At 44.3% G+C, this 13,248-nt stretch overlaps 2 protein-coding genes across 15 annotated transcripts in view; both read left to right on the forward strand.

Annotated features, from left to right (window-relative positions):
* Positions 1–5,656, forward strand: part of hoxb3a (homeobox B3a) — a 75,898-nt gene extending 70,242 nt beyond the window's left edge. For 13 of the 14 annotated variants that reach the window (XM_054758832.1, XM_054758834.1, XM_054758831.1 and 10 more), the window contains one exon: positions 765–5,654. In XM_054758832.1, coding sequence (XP_054614807.1) covers positions 765–1,636 — 872 coding nt within the window. In that variant the 3' untranslated portion in view covers positions 1,637–5,654. Of the gene's footprint in view, positions 1–764 lie in introns of all 14 variants that reach the window. The other variant, XM_054758844.1, reaches the window with a different exon arrangement.
* A 3,872-nt stretch (positions 5,657–9,528) lies between these two features.
* Positions 9,529–12,497, forward strand: hoxb2a (homeobox B2a). Its single transcript, XM_054759264.1, has 2 exons — positions 9,529–10,011; positions 11,467–12,497. The coding sequence occupies exons 1-2, from the start codon at positions 9,543–9,545 to the stop codon at positions 12,186–12,188; spliced, it is 1,191 nt and encodes a 396-aa protein (XP_054615239.1). The 5' UTR covers positions 9,529–9,542; the 3' UTR covers positions 12,189–12,497.
* Positions 12,498–13,248: the final 751 nt, after the last annotated feature.

Genomic DNA, 13,248 nt, shown 5'->3' on the forward strand with positions numbered 1-13,248 from the left:
TTGTAGCAGTGCACAGAATCCAACCCCCCCCCCCAAGCATTCAGTCATCTTTGCACTTCCATGGTGATGGCTTTCCTTTTCATTCGCTCACTGCCGCTTGGGAGACCGACCAATGAAGTGCAACACTGCATCTTGTGCTGCGCGTGGCGTGTATTCTCCCGCCCTTGCGTACTAGAACGAGTTCTCGACCGTGTCGCGTGTTTAGGAACCACAATTACGTTTTATCGTTCGTTTATGGGAGCTCGTTGGTAACCACAAAACGTAACACGGAACACCGTTTTTAAAGCTGATGTTCTTGTGTATGCTCATGTGCACGTTGATGCAAGAGTGGTGTAGTGGTTACCAAGGCAACACAAATACACGCACGTCGCCCCCTCCTTTTCAAGCCTATCAGCATGTTTGTAAAAGACGTGCATCGCAGCAACGTGGTATGAAAATGAACCCAACGTGAATTGAAGGCCACCTCTGAGTAGTTTCTGCTCGTGGTTCCTCGGCTGCAGCTGTTGTTGCTGCAGGCCATTTGTCTTTACAGCCCAGATGTAATTTAGCTTGCCATGAGCAGCGCCAGGCCCTTTATCTCTTCATAAGTGCCACTGCTATGGAGTGTTGACAACTAATACCAGGGATAATATGCTCTGCCTGCCCAACTACTTCAACGTTTGGATTGTTTGCGGAACGCGGGGTTACCATTTATTCATCTCTCTTTCTGTTTCAGTCCCGCTCGGACACTTCCTCTGTTAACTTCTTCCTTCCTGTCTCGGCAGCATCAGGTGGAGGTGAGAGCGGCAGCGGCGGGGAGAAGAGTCCCACCAGCGGGTCGGCGGCGGCGTCCAAGCGAGCACGCACGGCATACACCAGCGGCCAACTCGTGGAGCTGGAGAAGGAGTTCCATTTCAACCGATACCTTTGCCGACCCCGGCGGGTGGAGATGGCCAATCTGCTCAACCTGTCTGAGCGCCAGATCAAGATCTGGTTCCAAAACAGACGCATGAAGTACAAAAAGGACCAGAAATCCAAGGGATTAAGTTCCAGCTCAGGAGGGCCTTCACCAACCGGATCACCCCCTCTGCCCATGCAATCCTCTGCCAGCTTCCTCAACTCGATGCACCCCATGGTAGGCGGCGGTGGGGGCGGAGGGTCGGGCTTCGATGCTCCGTCTCCTCCATCCTTTGGTAAAGCTCACCCAGGAGTGTCTTACTCCATGTCCACTGCCTACTCCAATCTCCCAATGAAGGGCTGCCCTCCCCAACAGAAGTACAGTCACCAAGAACCAGACTACAGCAACCCCCATCCTCACCATGGCCTGGTGCAGGCCAACAATGCCAGCTTTGGGACTGCCACTAACATGCAGGCCAGTCCAGTCTACGTGGGGGGTGGCAGCTATGTGGAACCTATGACCGGCTCCGGGCCTTCTATGTACGGCTTGAACCACCTCGGCCCCACGCCACCCCATCACCAAACCGTGGACTACAATGGTGTGGGGTCCATGTCGGCCGCGAACCAGCATCATGTGAGTGGAGGGGTCCCCCCGGGTCCCTGTGAGCCGCCCACGCATCCGACATACGAAGAGCTGTCAGCGCACCATACCTCGACTCAGGGCAGAATCCAAGAAGCACCCAAGCTCACTCACCTGTAGTGGACTCGGACCAACGCCAGGGCAGACCACACAGAACAAGTAATGTGACTCGTTAACAGACTTAACTAACACGTGGGGGGGTCACCTGTAGGGAAAGAGAAAAGACAGAGTGGAGCGATTCAGTGGTTTGTTCTCCACCGTTTTCCAGCGCTTATCCTGTTTCATCGGTGACCAAGAATAAACCACACCCGCCACCGCTCGCTGACACGAGGCAGTAGAGGACGTATTGGGGGCGTAACCGCACCCCGTCGTCATGGTTTGGTACGTACTTTGATTTTAAGCAGGGATGCTCCGATCAGGGCTTATGCTGCTGATTCCGATACGGATACCGATCACATGGATGAAGTGTAAATGTTTCAATGTACTGATAATGAGTGATATTGGCGAGGGGTGCCATGTAAGAGGGAAAAGTTTGGACAGTTCCAAGGTCCCCAAAAAATAGGTCATTATAAAAAAATAAAAGGCAGGGGGGCCCAACGGGATTTGTTCTTCATCCTAGCTGCACCCCTGCTATTGGCTGCATGATACGGAAAAAGGAAGCATAGAATCACCTTCATTTAGACAAAAACCTATTTTTAAGAGAACATACGTCACTGGTGAAGCTCCCAGAGGAGGAGACGGCGTCTTTAAGGAGACTTTGTGTGTGAGAGTGCATCAGTGGAGCTCTGGCACCACTTCCAGGTAGCACGTACGGTAGGTGGCTCGAACAGTCGAGGAAGCCGCCGCCTTCCACCGCTGACAAAGGCCGCCCATCTCGCGTGATGAATTCAGGCATTTTTGGGCTCATTAGCTTCGCCTTCTGACTGTCACGCGCGTACAGGCGACCGTCGTCCAGCGTCTTGGCTGCGTTAGCTGCCGTCTGACTGATGATCACACCGTGGGCCTCCACAACTCACCATACTCCGTCAAGTGTTTGTTCTTCAAATGCCACATTAAATGAAAGCTTTTTGATAACACTCTTTGATATCACTCTCACAATTGGCAGGCAAGTGTTGCACGGCGGACATGTTTGTTTTGGCTCTGGCACGCCTGCGTAGTGTGGAGGAAAGTGGGCGGGAACGTTAGAGCGAGACACTGCAGCATCGTGATGACGTGCCAGCCACAAGTGATCGGCTTTTGTGATCGGCGCTGAAGGGCATTTATCGGCATCGCATGCTTTTCCATGGAAATCAGCAGATACTGATCAGTGGCCGATCGATCAGAGCATCCCTAGTTTTAAGGTCGTGGGTCATTTTGGGAACAGTAAGGTAGTAAATCCATGCAGCTTTGTCATGTCCCATAGACAGCCAAGTGGTTTGATATCACTATGTGGAAGAGACATGCAGGAAAGAAATATTAGGAGGGGAGCTTTGATACCTCGTTACTTCATCATCGATAAGCAAACCCCCTTGGTTGCTCAAGTTGCTATTTGGCTTTCATCGAAACAAAAGCGCCAAAGATGCTTGGAGTAAAAGGTCCAGCAGGTCTTCCAAATGGAACACGCGTGTTGAAGGCGGTGACTGATTTATCACGGCGAGCTGGCTCAGCTGCTGAGCTGCCCCCAAACCACTGACTCGTGTTCCTCCTCTCTTTTCACCCCCCGCCCTAAATGTCTGTACCAAGGCTATGTCCATGCCAGCACGCATCTTTTTGAAAGAGACATATTTTGCTCTGTTTGTTTTGTCCTTGCGTGGTCCCACCTGGGTTTGTGCTTAAAAACTGAGGGTTAGGGTTCATCCAGAACGTTATTGAAGTCTAATTCATGATTGGATTTTTTCTTTTATTACAATCGTACAACCGAACAATCGTTATTATTTCCCTTATCACCATACCGGGCAACCTTCCCGTTTCCCCGGGAAACTCCGTATTTTGCTCTTCTTTCCCGTATTTCCTGCAATTTCCTCGTGTTGTAACTTTTTTTTTTAATTTTCAATGTATTTAATTAGCAAAGGAAAGAAAAAGGAAGACGAAACAACCCCCACTCCTCCCCAGTCCAGCTCCACAAAACCCCAAAAGATGCAATAAAAATCCACACAAAACAATTGAAGAAAAGAAAAGACACACAAATACAACACCAAAAATAAGTCAAAATAATAATACGGTAATCATGATAATAATCATGATAACAACAATAATATAAAAATATAAATAAAACATACAATAAAAGTCACACTAATAAAATAATAAAAACAAATATACATAACATTTTTTTGAAATGACCAACATGAGAACGACAATGATTCTCTCCGTTACTGCCAGAGTAGGTCCGGTCGGTCTGCTCGGCCTTCAAAATAAAAGCGCAGCAGCAGAATAACACAGTCACGCCACAATAGGCAGTCGGGTTTGATCAAAATGTCCCTTATTTTCCCTCAGTCTTTCTTATTTGCAGAAAAATTCTCTTATTTCCAAATGCAAATGTTAACAGGTATGTTCGAAAATATGGAAAAAAACATTCCTTCGATGAACACACTGAATCCTCGGGTAAGATGTCACTACACTGATGAAAAGATGTGTTCAAATGCGCAACCAAGTCAGCTGTGGTTCCTTTTCCAGGCTTCTGTTTGGCCAAAATGAACGTGAGATGTTTGGAGCAGTGGAGCTGAAAATGTGCATTTTAGCAAACGTTGGTGTTGGTGTGGACATGGCCTTGACAAATGGTGTCCTATATCTCAGAATAGCACACGCCCCCTGAAGAGGGCAAGGTTCTCATGCGCTGACGATACGTCCAGCTGCAAGGCTAGCCCGGCTTCCCTGGACGACGCATCAGCCTTTGACACACAGCGAGGCTAAGCTAGTTTGCTGTTGTTGACGCGTGCAGCGGCTTACTTTGTTCCTTCTTTTGGCACATCACGGATACAGGGTACACGAGAGCGGAGAATACTATTTATTTACGTCGGGGTGCCCTTTTTCTCCCTCTCTTTCACTTCTAGAAGGCTTTGCGTCCATCGACGGGCACCGGTTCTTGTTTTTTTGGGTCATATCTTGACTCTTCCAATGGATACAGGGTATATCGTGTTTGAAGACAAATGCATGTCACAGGAATCTGAGCTGAGGTGTGCGGCACATTTTTGAAAAGCACCGAGGTTTATTTGCTTGGAGCGTCTGTGGGAGGAGTTTGGGACAATCCACGCTGAGTGAAAGGAAGGATGTGGATGTCCCACGCGTGTTTGGCCCACTTGGCGCTCCTTGATGTTCTGGGAATATACTGGTGTGATTATTTTGAAAGGTGCAGACTTACCACGAAGGCTCTTCACGTCTGTGCATCGTTCTTGCACTTAGAGTTTACATTTTGATGGCTAACAGAAAAAAAAGGAAAAAAATCAAACGTCATTTTGAGGACGGAAGGCCCTCCAATCAAAGAGTCTTTCGCAAATGTGCGTACAAGTGAGCATCAAATATTTATTTGTTATAGCCAGTTTTGTATTATCATTATTTATCCTTCATGTATTTATATTGAGAAAAAGACTGTAATTTTCTAGCATTTACTGTTATGAAAGAAAAAAAACAGCATTGTGTTTCTTCTTGTCGATTGTACTGAAGTTACGTTTGAGTTCTTGTACTTTGATAGGAAAAAGGTAGTTTTTAAGTTCCTACAGTGACCCTTGTACAGAAATGTCTTGACATGTACGGGGGACATGCAGGGCGGGGCTTGGCACCCGTCCATGCGTACGGAGGATTTTGGCAAAGTAATACCTGGAAAAGAAAAAAAAAAGAACAAATGGCGTTTTTATTTGCCCTTTAGCAACTTTTAATTTGTTGTTTCGAGTTGTCTGTCCAGCGATTCCTGAATAAAATGTTACTTTATTGGGACTGTTTAAAGGTACAGGGTTTGAATAAGCAATGAATAAAATATCAACATTCCCAAATTCACAACCTTGTCTGAAAAGTCTGTAGAGAAGATGACCTTGACCTTGATGTCAAATGCATCCCACATGTCCACGACCCTGCATGCCAGGAAGGATTGGAGGTTGTTTACTGACATGCAAGGCAGCCCCTAGGAAGGAAGTGAATGCTAAAAGGTAATACAAATACATGCTGTGCTTGAATTGCAATTGCGATTTAAAGGATCCCTGAACTTGCTTAAATATGTTATGTGTTGTTTGTAATTATCTTCTGCATTGTTCCATTTCTGAAAGCCAACAGTAAATTTGCAAAAGTGACATTTATACTCGATGGCGCCGCCATGACGAGCTCGCTCTCACGCTCAGCTAAAGCAGAGCAAACAAACGCTTCTGGAGGTCGCTGGTCAACTTGGTTCAGTATATTTTTCATCCAAATAGTAGTCTTGCCAAAATGTTGTGCTGCTGCTGGATGTTCATAGCTTTAGGCTTAAGAACGACACCCACCTCAAGTTCTGTTCTTTGCAGTGATCATTTCACTGATGACTGCGATGAAGGAACGCCTTACAGGAAGCATTTGGTTTAAAATTCGATAAAAACACATTTTGAAAAAGGTACACAAGAAAAAAACAAGACAAGAAGAATGACGTCAAAGTTGGCACAGAACAGAGTAAGTCATGTCTTCTAAACACTATTCCATGATAGCGACAAGGTTGTAAAGCAGCAGGTTTTCCATTTCAACTCCAAATGTTTCTTCCTCCTCCAAAACTATTGACACATGGCTCAAATCTTGGCTATAATCACTGCAAACATCCTCCGCCATGTTTGTTTACCTGTGTGATAGTACTCTGATAACATCACTTGCGGAATTGAGGCTGAACAGTGAGAGCTAGCTCGTCATGGCTGGCGTCATCAACGATAAATTAAAAGTCAGAAGAAGTGTGGTCTTGCACCCCCCGGGGTACCAAGGGTTTAGACAACACCCACAACCGCCGTGAGGACAAGTGGAATAGAAAAAGTACGGATGGATTACTGGAGCGAGACCACCGGTACGGCACTCGGGTCTTAATGAGCCAAGTCCAGCACCGTAGATGGGATGGGACACATCTGAACACATGCTTCTTAGTGGCTAAACAAAGAATGGACTTTGTGTCGTCATACCGTAGAACTCCGTTTGTGCTGATAGTTGATAGTTGATACCCCCCCAGGTTGGCGCCTTGGCACTTGGTGTTTTGGAGCTTCCAGTTTGGCTTCCTCTCCTCCGAGGAACGCAGCCCAGCACACGAGACATAAATCAGCGTCCCATAAATAACCAGCGTACTTCCCTTTACATTTGACTTGGACTAACAGACAATAAAAACACCAATAAGCAGAGATTGGATCTAATTTATTGCCTCATAAAGACGGGCGGGTGGGGGGTCAATGCTGAGCAAAAAAAGAAGTAGTACTGAGCTGGCACAAGCTAGCAAAAATATGTTTAAGAATTGTACAACATTTGTAAACACGTTCATAATAATAATAATAATGATAATGATAACAATAATAATAATAATGATGATAATAATAATATAATAATAATAATGAGTAGGGGTGTCACAAGATTAAAACGTGACAAGATTTCTCTTTAGAAAAAAAAAGTGTCATCAAATGATTAATGAATCACACAATAAATGAAAAGGAAGTAGATAATCAATATGTTGTCATGTGCATGAGCGTCTGTGTTCCTCCAAACAGGCAGGAAGAGGGTTCACTCTGTGCATTGCGTCCAGTTCCATAGAACAACGGCATGAATGAAGAGAGCCCTTTTGTCAGTCATACAGTTTCTTTATGTGTGCGGGTGGAGGCGGGGCCGCTAGCATGCACACAGAGTGCAGGAGTGTGTAATGTTGTAGAAATGATATTAGTAGATTGCAATATTCCTGTTTTTTCATGGCACTCTTCTTAAAAGTAATGTTCAAATCTCGTCTCGTCTCGTTCTCACAGACCCTCGTCTCATGAACCCGGTGTCTCGTGACACCCCTAATGAGAAATTCATCAATCTGGACACTTTATAAGAACTCCAATACGAATCATCTTTTTCCACTGAGGGCCACATACAAACAAGTCCAAGGATATTCTTCTAAGCTAAGCTAAGCTAAAATGCTAAGCTATCTGCACCAAACATCCCCGTCTTAGCTTTGTGTTGTAAGTAACAATAACAGATGTCATTTTTAATGACTTTGTTGTACTTTTACCATATAAAACAACAGCTGCAAGCCCAAAATGGCCCCCTGACCAAACCTATCTGGTGCATACTTTTAAAAACAGCATTAAAGCAGTAAAATAAAGATGAACGCGTATGATCCACCTTACCACCACCAATAAAGCAATGCAAAAGCACTTTATTTTATGAAATATTGTTAGAACTGATGCATTCCAGCCTCTAAAGAAAATATCTGCTTTCTATCTGTGTGCACGTGTGTGTGTGCGTGTGCGTGTGTGTGTGTGTGTGTGTGTGTGTAGCCTACTCTACAGGCTCAATAGGCCTGAACTCCCACACACATTTCTGCCTTTTCTCTTGTTTCCCCCCACAGATAAAGAGGCCAAGGCAGCTTCTATGCAAACAAAATGGAGATACTCTTTGAGATCATTCTTTATTTCTATGATTTTGTACATGCAGTGAAGTTGCATAAGAGAGAGAACGCTTAGCAGACGAGAAAAGATGCATTTTATTTCGGGGAAGAGAGGGGCTGTCAGGCTGAAGATTGATTACCAGCCATGCAGGCTTCCCCGGGCGCTCTCAAAATAACCTTTTGCAAGTTTTGGACTTCCATTCACCCCCCCCAAAAAAACATTTGATGTTGCGTCCTAATTTCCTGATTGCACGTTGGCATGGTGTGACTGGGGCTTTGTGCTGACATTGAGTTTGTGTGTTTGGTTGGGGAGGACAGAGACGAGTTGCAGCTCGACCTCGCGGTGACCTCTCACTCTGTCAACAAAACACTTCTCAACATGCTTCACTCGCGCAAAATGGAAGACAATTTAAGGCTTATTTTCTACACAGACAACTATTTATCTATTTATTTGATTTGATATAATTTCTATAATATATCGTTTATGTGGTATTATGTATTTTTTATCTATTTACCAAAAAACGAGTTAAGACTTTTCTCCTTTGTTTTTCCTTTGCAGGTATTTACAATTAGAAAAATCAAAATAATGCAAATATAATAAAATAATACATGTAAATTCAATTCAATAATAAATCAATTTAAATTCATGCATTTTTTATTATTAATAGAATTTAAAACACAAGACACGTCAAATATTCTATTTCATTGAAGTGATAAAAAAATCATGACATATTTTGTATTTATTCATGAACTATGAATGGCATTATGTCACGTGTCATGCTGCACGTCCACACTTGGTGACACTTAGGAGTGAAAAAGTGTACCGAAGGAGGCTGTTAAGTGTTGAACGAATGACCATTGGGGTGTAAAAGGGGTACAGTAGATGGTTGCAAGCAGCAAGCTCTGCTTCTTCCTGCTCCTTTTCGGCCATGTTGCCTCGTGTGAATGGAAACGTGCGACGCTGCTAAATGCTGCTGCTGGTGGTGGTGAAGGTCCAAAGACTGAGGGATGCTCCATTGTTCGGTGCGCAGATGACAGGTCGCCCACTCGGTCCACATGGCAACCGGCAGCCATTAAGCTTCTTCTCGGCTCCGGATTCACCTCCCGGCGTGACCAAACAATGGCGGCATTTTTGCCATATAGCCCCCGTTCGCCACATTTTCTTAGACAAATAATCAGGCAGCTTCCCACCGTCCAAGCCGCCGCCAGGCCCGGCGCTTCCCATTGGCTCTTTCGGGTCACGTGACCAGGAATTGGCTGCATTTTCGCCCCACGGTTCTTCAGTTTTATCCCACCCTGGTCCCCACACGCGAGTAATATCACCAATATACACAATTATTACTGCTATACTGCGCGTGCACGTCCACCTTTGCTCGTGTGATTCGAGGCGGTGCAGGTGCGTGCGTGCGTGCGTTGGTGTTTGTTTTGGGGACGGGGTTGTTCGACAGTCTCGCCGCGGAGAGGTCTGAGGGAGCTATGAATTTTGAATTCGAAAGGGAGATCGGTTTTATCAACAGCCAGCCGTCCCTCGCAGAGTGCCTGACGTCCTTCCCTGCCGTCCTGGAGTCATTTCAAACTTCATCAATCAAGGAGTCGACAGTAATTCCGCCTCCCTTCGAGCACACCATCCCCAGCCTCAGTCCCTGCACGGCCAGCCAGCCGAGACCAGCTTCACGGAGCCAGCACGACCGGAGAACCTCCGCCGCCGATGGCCTCCGGACGCATCATCGACTCGGCCAGCAGCCCTGCCCGCCAGAGCAGGCCCCTGCCGCGGCGGGTCCGCTGGGGCATGAGTTCCCCTGGATGAAGGAGAAGAAGTCATCCAAAAAATGTGCTAAAGCTGTGAGCGGCCCCGGCGGTGCTGGACCCGCCGTCCCGTCCGCATCATCTTCGCCTTCACCCACCGCCTCCGGGTACGCTTCGGCGGGTATCGAGTCCCCCACAGGTCGGTAGCCCCTCTTTGCTATGCGCGTGTGCGTGTGTGTGTGTGTTCATAGTGCGGGGGGGGGGCGCACATCATGCATGTGCTTTTTATTGTGTGGACATTTTCCCACCCATTCATTGAGCATCAAACGTGCACATTTTTATCATTGACTCAATTATCATCTATGAATGCATGGCATTTCTTTGTAAATTACCCCCCCCCCGCACGTGATTATTGCTGGTCAAGCACAGGATGGCCTCATGTGAGAGCAGCAGATGATAAGATACCATATTGTACGCTCACGAGGCAGTGCTGATGCATGGTGGCCATATTGGATGCTCATATCGGACATATCATGGCGACGCGAGGGGGGGGGTAAGTATGCTATGCAAAGTGGACACCCTCATATCCTTTATCCGTTTTCTCCCTAATTAAACCCCACAACATACAGTATGTACGGTATATAAATCCTCATAGCTAAATAACACACACACACACACACACACACCTATTTATATCATATGCATATAGCCTATATAACACACACACACACACACACCTATTTATATCATATGCATATAGCCTATATAACACACACACACACACACACACATACTGTATATATATGACACATATACTATACATACATTATACCCAAAAGAGTGTATTTCAATTAATAAAACATGATAAATAAATAATCATTAAATAATTAAAAATAAATCCATCAAAACAACGATTGCCAACAATACACACATATATAGCCTATTAGAGACCACGTGATAATATACATATTGGAAGTAATAAGCCAAATACAACATTTAATTATTGAAAATATTTATTTATATTAGATCAAATATTTTTTTAAATATGGATAGTGATTTTGCATACATATTTAATCAGATTCAAATTTTCAAATATGATTGTTTATAATGCATTTTTGCCTATATATATACATATATATATGTGTGTGTGTGTGTGTGTGTGTGTGTCCATATTGCTCCTATATTGTATATATTGCTCATATATTATATATATTGCTCCTATATTATATATATTGCTCATATATTATATATATTGCTCCTATATTGTATATATTGCTCATATATTATATATATTGCTCCTATATTGTATATATTGCTCCTATATTGTATATATTGCTCCTATATTATATATATTGCTCCTATATTATATATATTGCTCATATATTATATATATTGCTCCTATATTGTATATATTGCTCCTATATTGTATATATTGCTCCTATATTATATATATTGCTCCTATATTGTATATATTGCTCATATACTGTATATATTGCTCATATATCGAGAGGAAGCATTTCATGATGCATTCTTGAGTTTATTTAGCAGGCAGTGCACGTGCACGTCATGATATTTTCACCAAAGGCGTAGTGAGATGTAAAAATAACACTAATCATTCCTGACTGCTTCTTCTGCGGCGTGTGCTCCCGTTCAGATGTCAACCAGGCCGGTTTGGAGGTCGGGGGGGCCGGGTCGCGTCGTCTGCGCACCGCCTACACCAACACGCAGCTGCTGGAGCTGGAGAAGGAGTTCCACTTCAACAAATATCTATGCCGGCCGAGACGAGTGGAGATCGCAGCCCTTTTGGATCTGACGGAGCGGCAGGTGAAGGTTTGGTTCCAGAACCGACGGATGAAGCACAAGCGGCAGACCGTCCACCACCGGGACGGAGGAGGCCACGAATCCGGCGAGTCGAGCTGCTTTGAGCCGCTGGAAGGCGCCGATGCTTCGTCGCCGTACTCCAGCCAGCCGCTGGAAGCATCCGGCACAGGGGACGCATCGGACGGCGAGGCGGGTACCGGCAATCCATCTTCCGCCCACTCTCGTGACAGCGCGGACAATGCGCATCCCACGCTGGAGGGGGGAGGCTTATCGAGCCGCCCCGACCTGACACCGCTATCCTCGGCATCTGGCTGCTCGGACTCCGCTGCCGAGCAGGCCTTCGCCGCCCGAAGCTGCGGCGATAGCGAGCAGACGTCCGATGCCTCCATCGCGGCCTCCGGCAAGATCTCAGACCTGACCTTCTTCGCCGAGGACGCCTGCTTGTCGCCCGGCCTGCAGAACTCCCTGGACAGCCCGGTGAATTTCTCCGAGGAGGACTTCGACTTGTTCACCAGCACACTGTGCACCATCGACCTCCAGCACCTCAACTTCTGACACTTGGACGACGAGCGAAAAAAAGACTTCCATCGTTATGTTTGACACAGGAGGTGACCTTAAGGTTAGGAGTCTTTTTCAAAATATCACATGGATTTTCATTTTATTTGACCATAAACACGTGGATTTTTTTTGTGCTCTCATTCCAGGTATTTATTCTTTTTTTTCTACGTCAAAGACACTGAACAATTATTAGATACTAGATCGTTTTTTGTAAATGTAGATGTATTTATTATTATTATTATTATTATTATTATTTGCTCCACACTTCTCAGGAACTGCGTGGTACCGCAGGACTGCTTAATCGAAACGGGGGGGGGTCCTACTGATGATTGGAATTGTAAACACTAGTTTATTTATTGCGATTCTTTAATAGTGAAATCTAAATTATTTATTGTATACATATTTTCATAGTGGAATACTAATATGATAATAAAAATACAAATAGTGTTCTGGTGGTCTTATTTTTTCCAAGAACAATGAGCTGTCATCTATTCTTGTCTTTTATTCATCCGTTTTCCAAACGTCACACACGTGCAAAACACAGTATTCCATTTATATTGACAATCATTTGGACATTTGCATTGAATAACATTTCAGACTACATTCATTACCAATAATACTATTTTTATACTAAATACTACATTTACATTTTACACTCAATCATCATTTTGGACAATATTTTGCTTATCGCGTGCTGAACATTTTCCCTGTACAACACATTTTATTTAGGCATAGTTTAGACTTTCATGTGATGTATATTTGATAAGTTTGATGGAATTAACAATTGGTACACGAATTCATACAAATACGTTACATAATAATAATAATAATAATAATAATAATAAATCATCTAATAACAACACATTACAACTGATACGTGTCACTAAAGACAACAGGACACCAAACTTTATTATACATTATATAAACATTTATTATACACATATTATACAAACAAGGTTCATTTAAGTCAATACTCTATTTCAAAAATAAAATAATGTAAGAAATATCAAATGACAATAGAAATAAACCATATGAACATGAATAAGTGAAATGAAGA

Source organism: Dunckerocampus dactyliophorus, chromosome 18 (genome assembly GCF_027744805.1).
Source record: "Dunckerocampus dactyliophorus isolate RoL2022-P2 chromosome 18, RoL_Ddac_1.1, whole genome shotgun sequence".
NCBI classification, from domain to species: Eukaryota; Metazoa; Chordata; class Actinopteri; order Syngnathiformes; family Syngnathidae; genus Dunckerocampus; species Dunckerocampus dactyliophorus.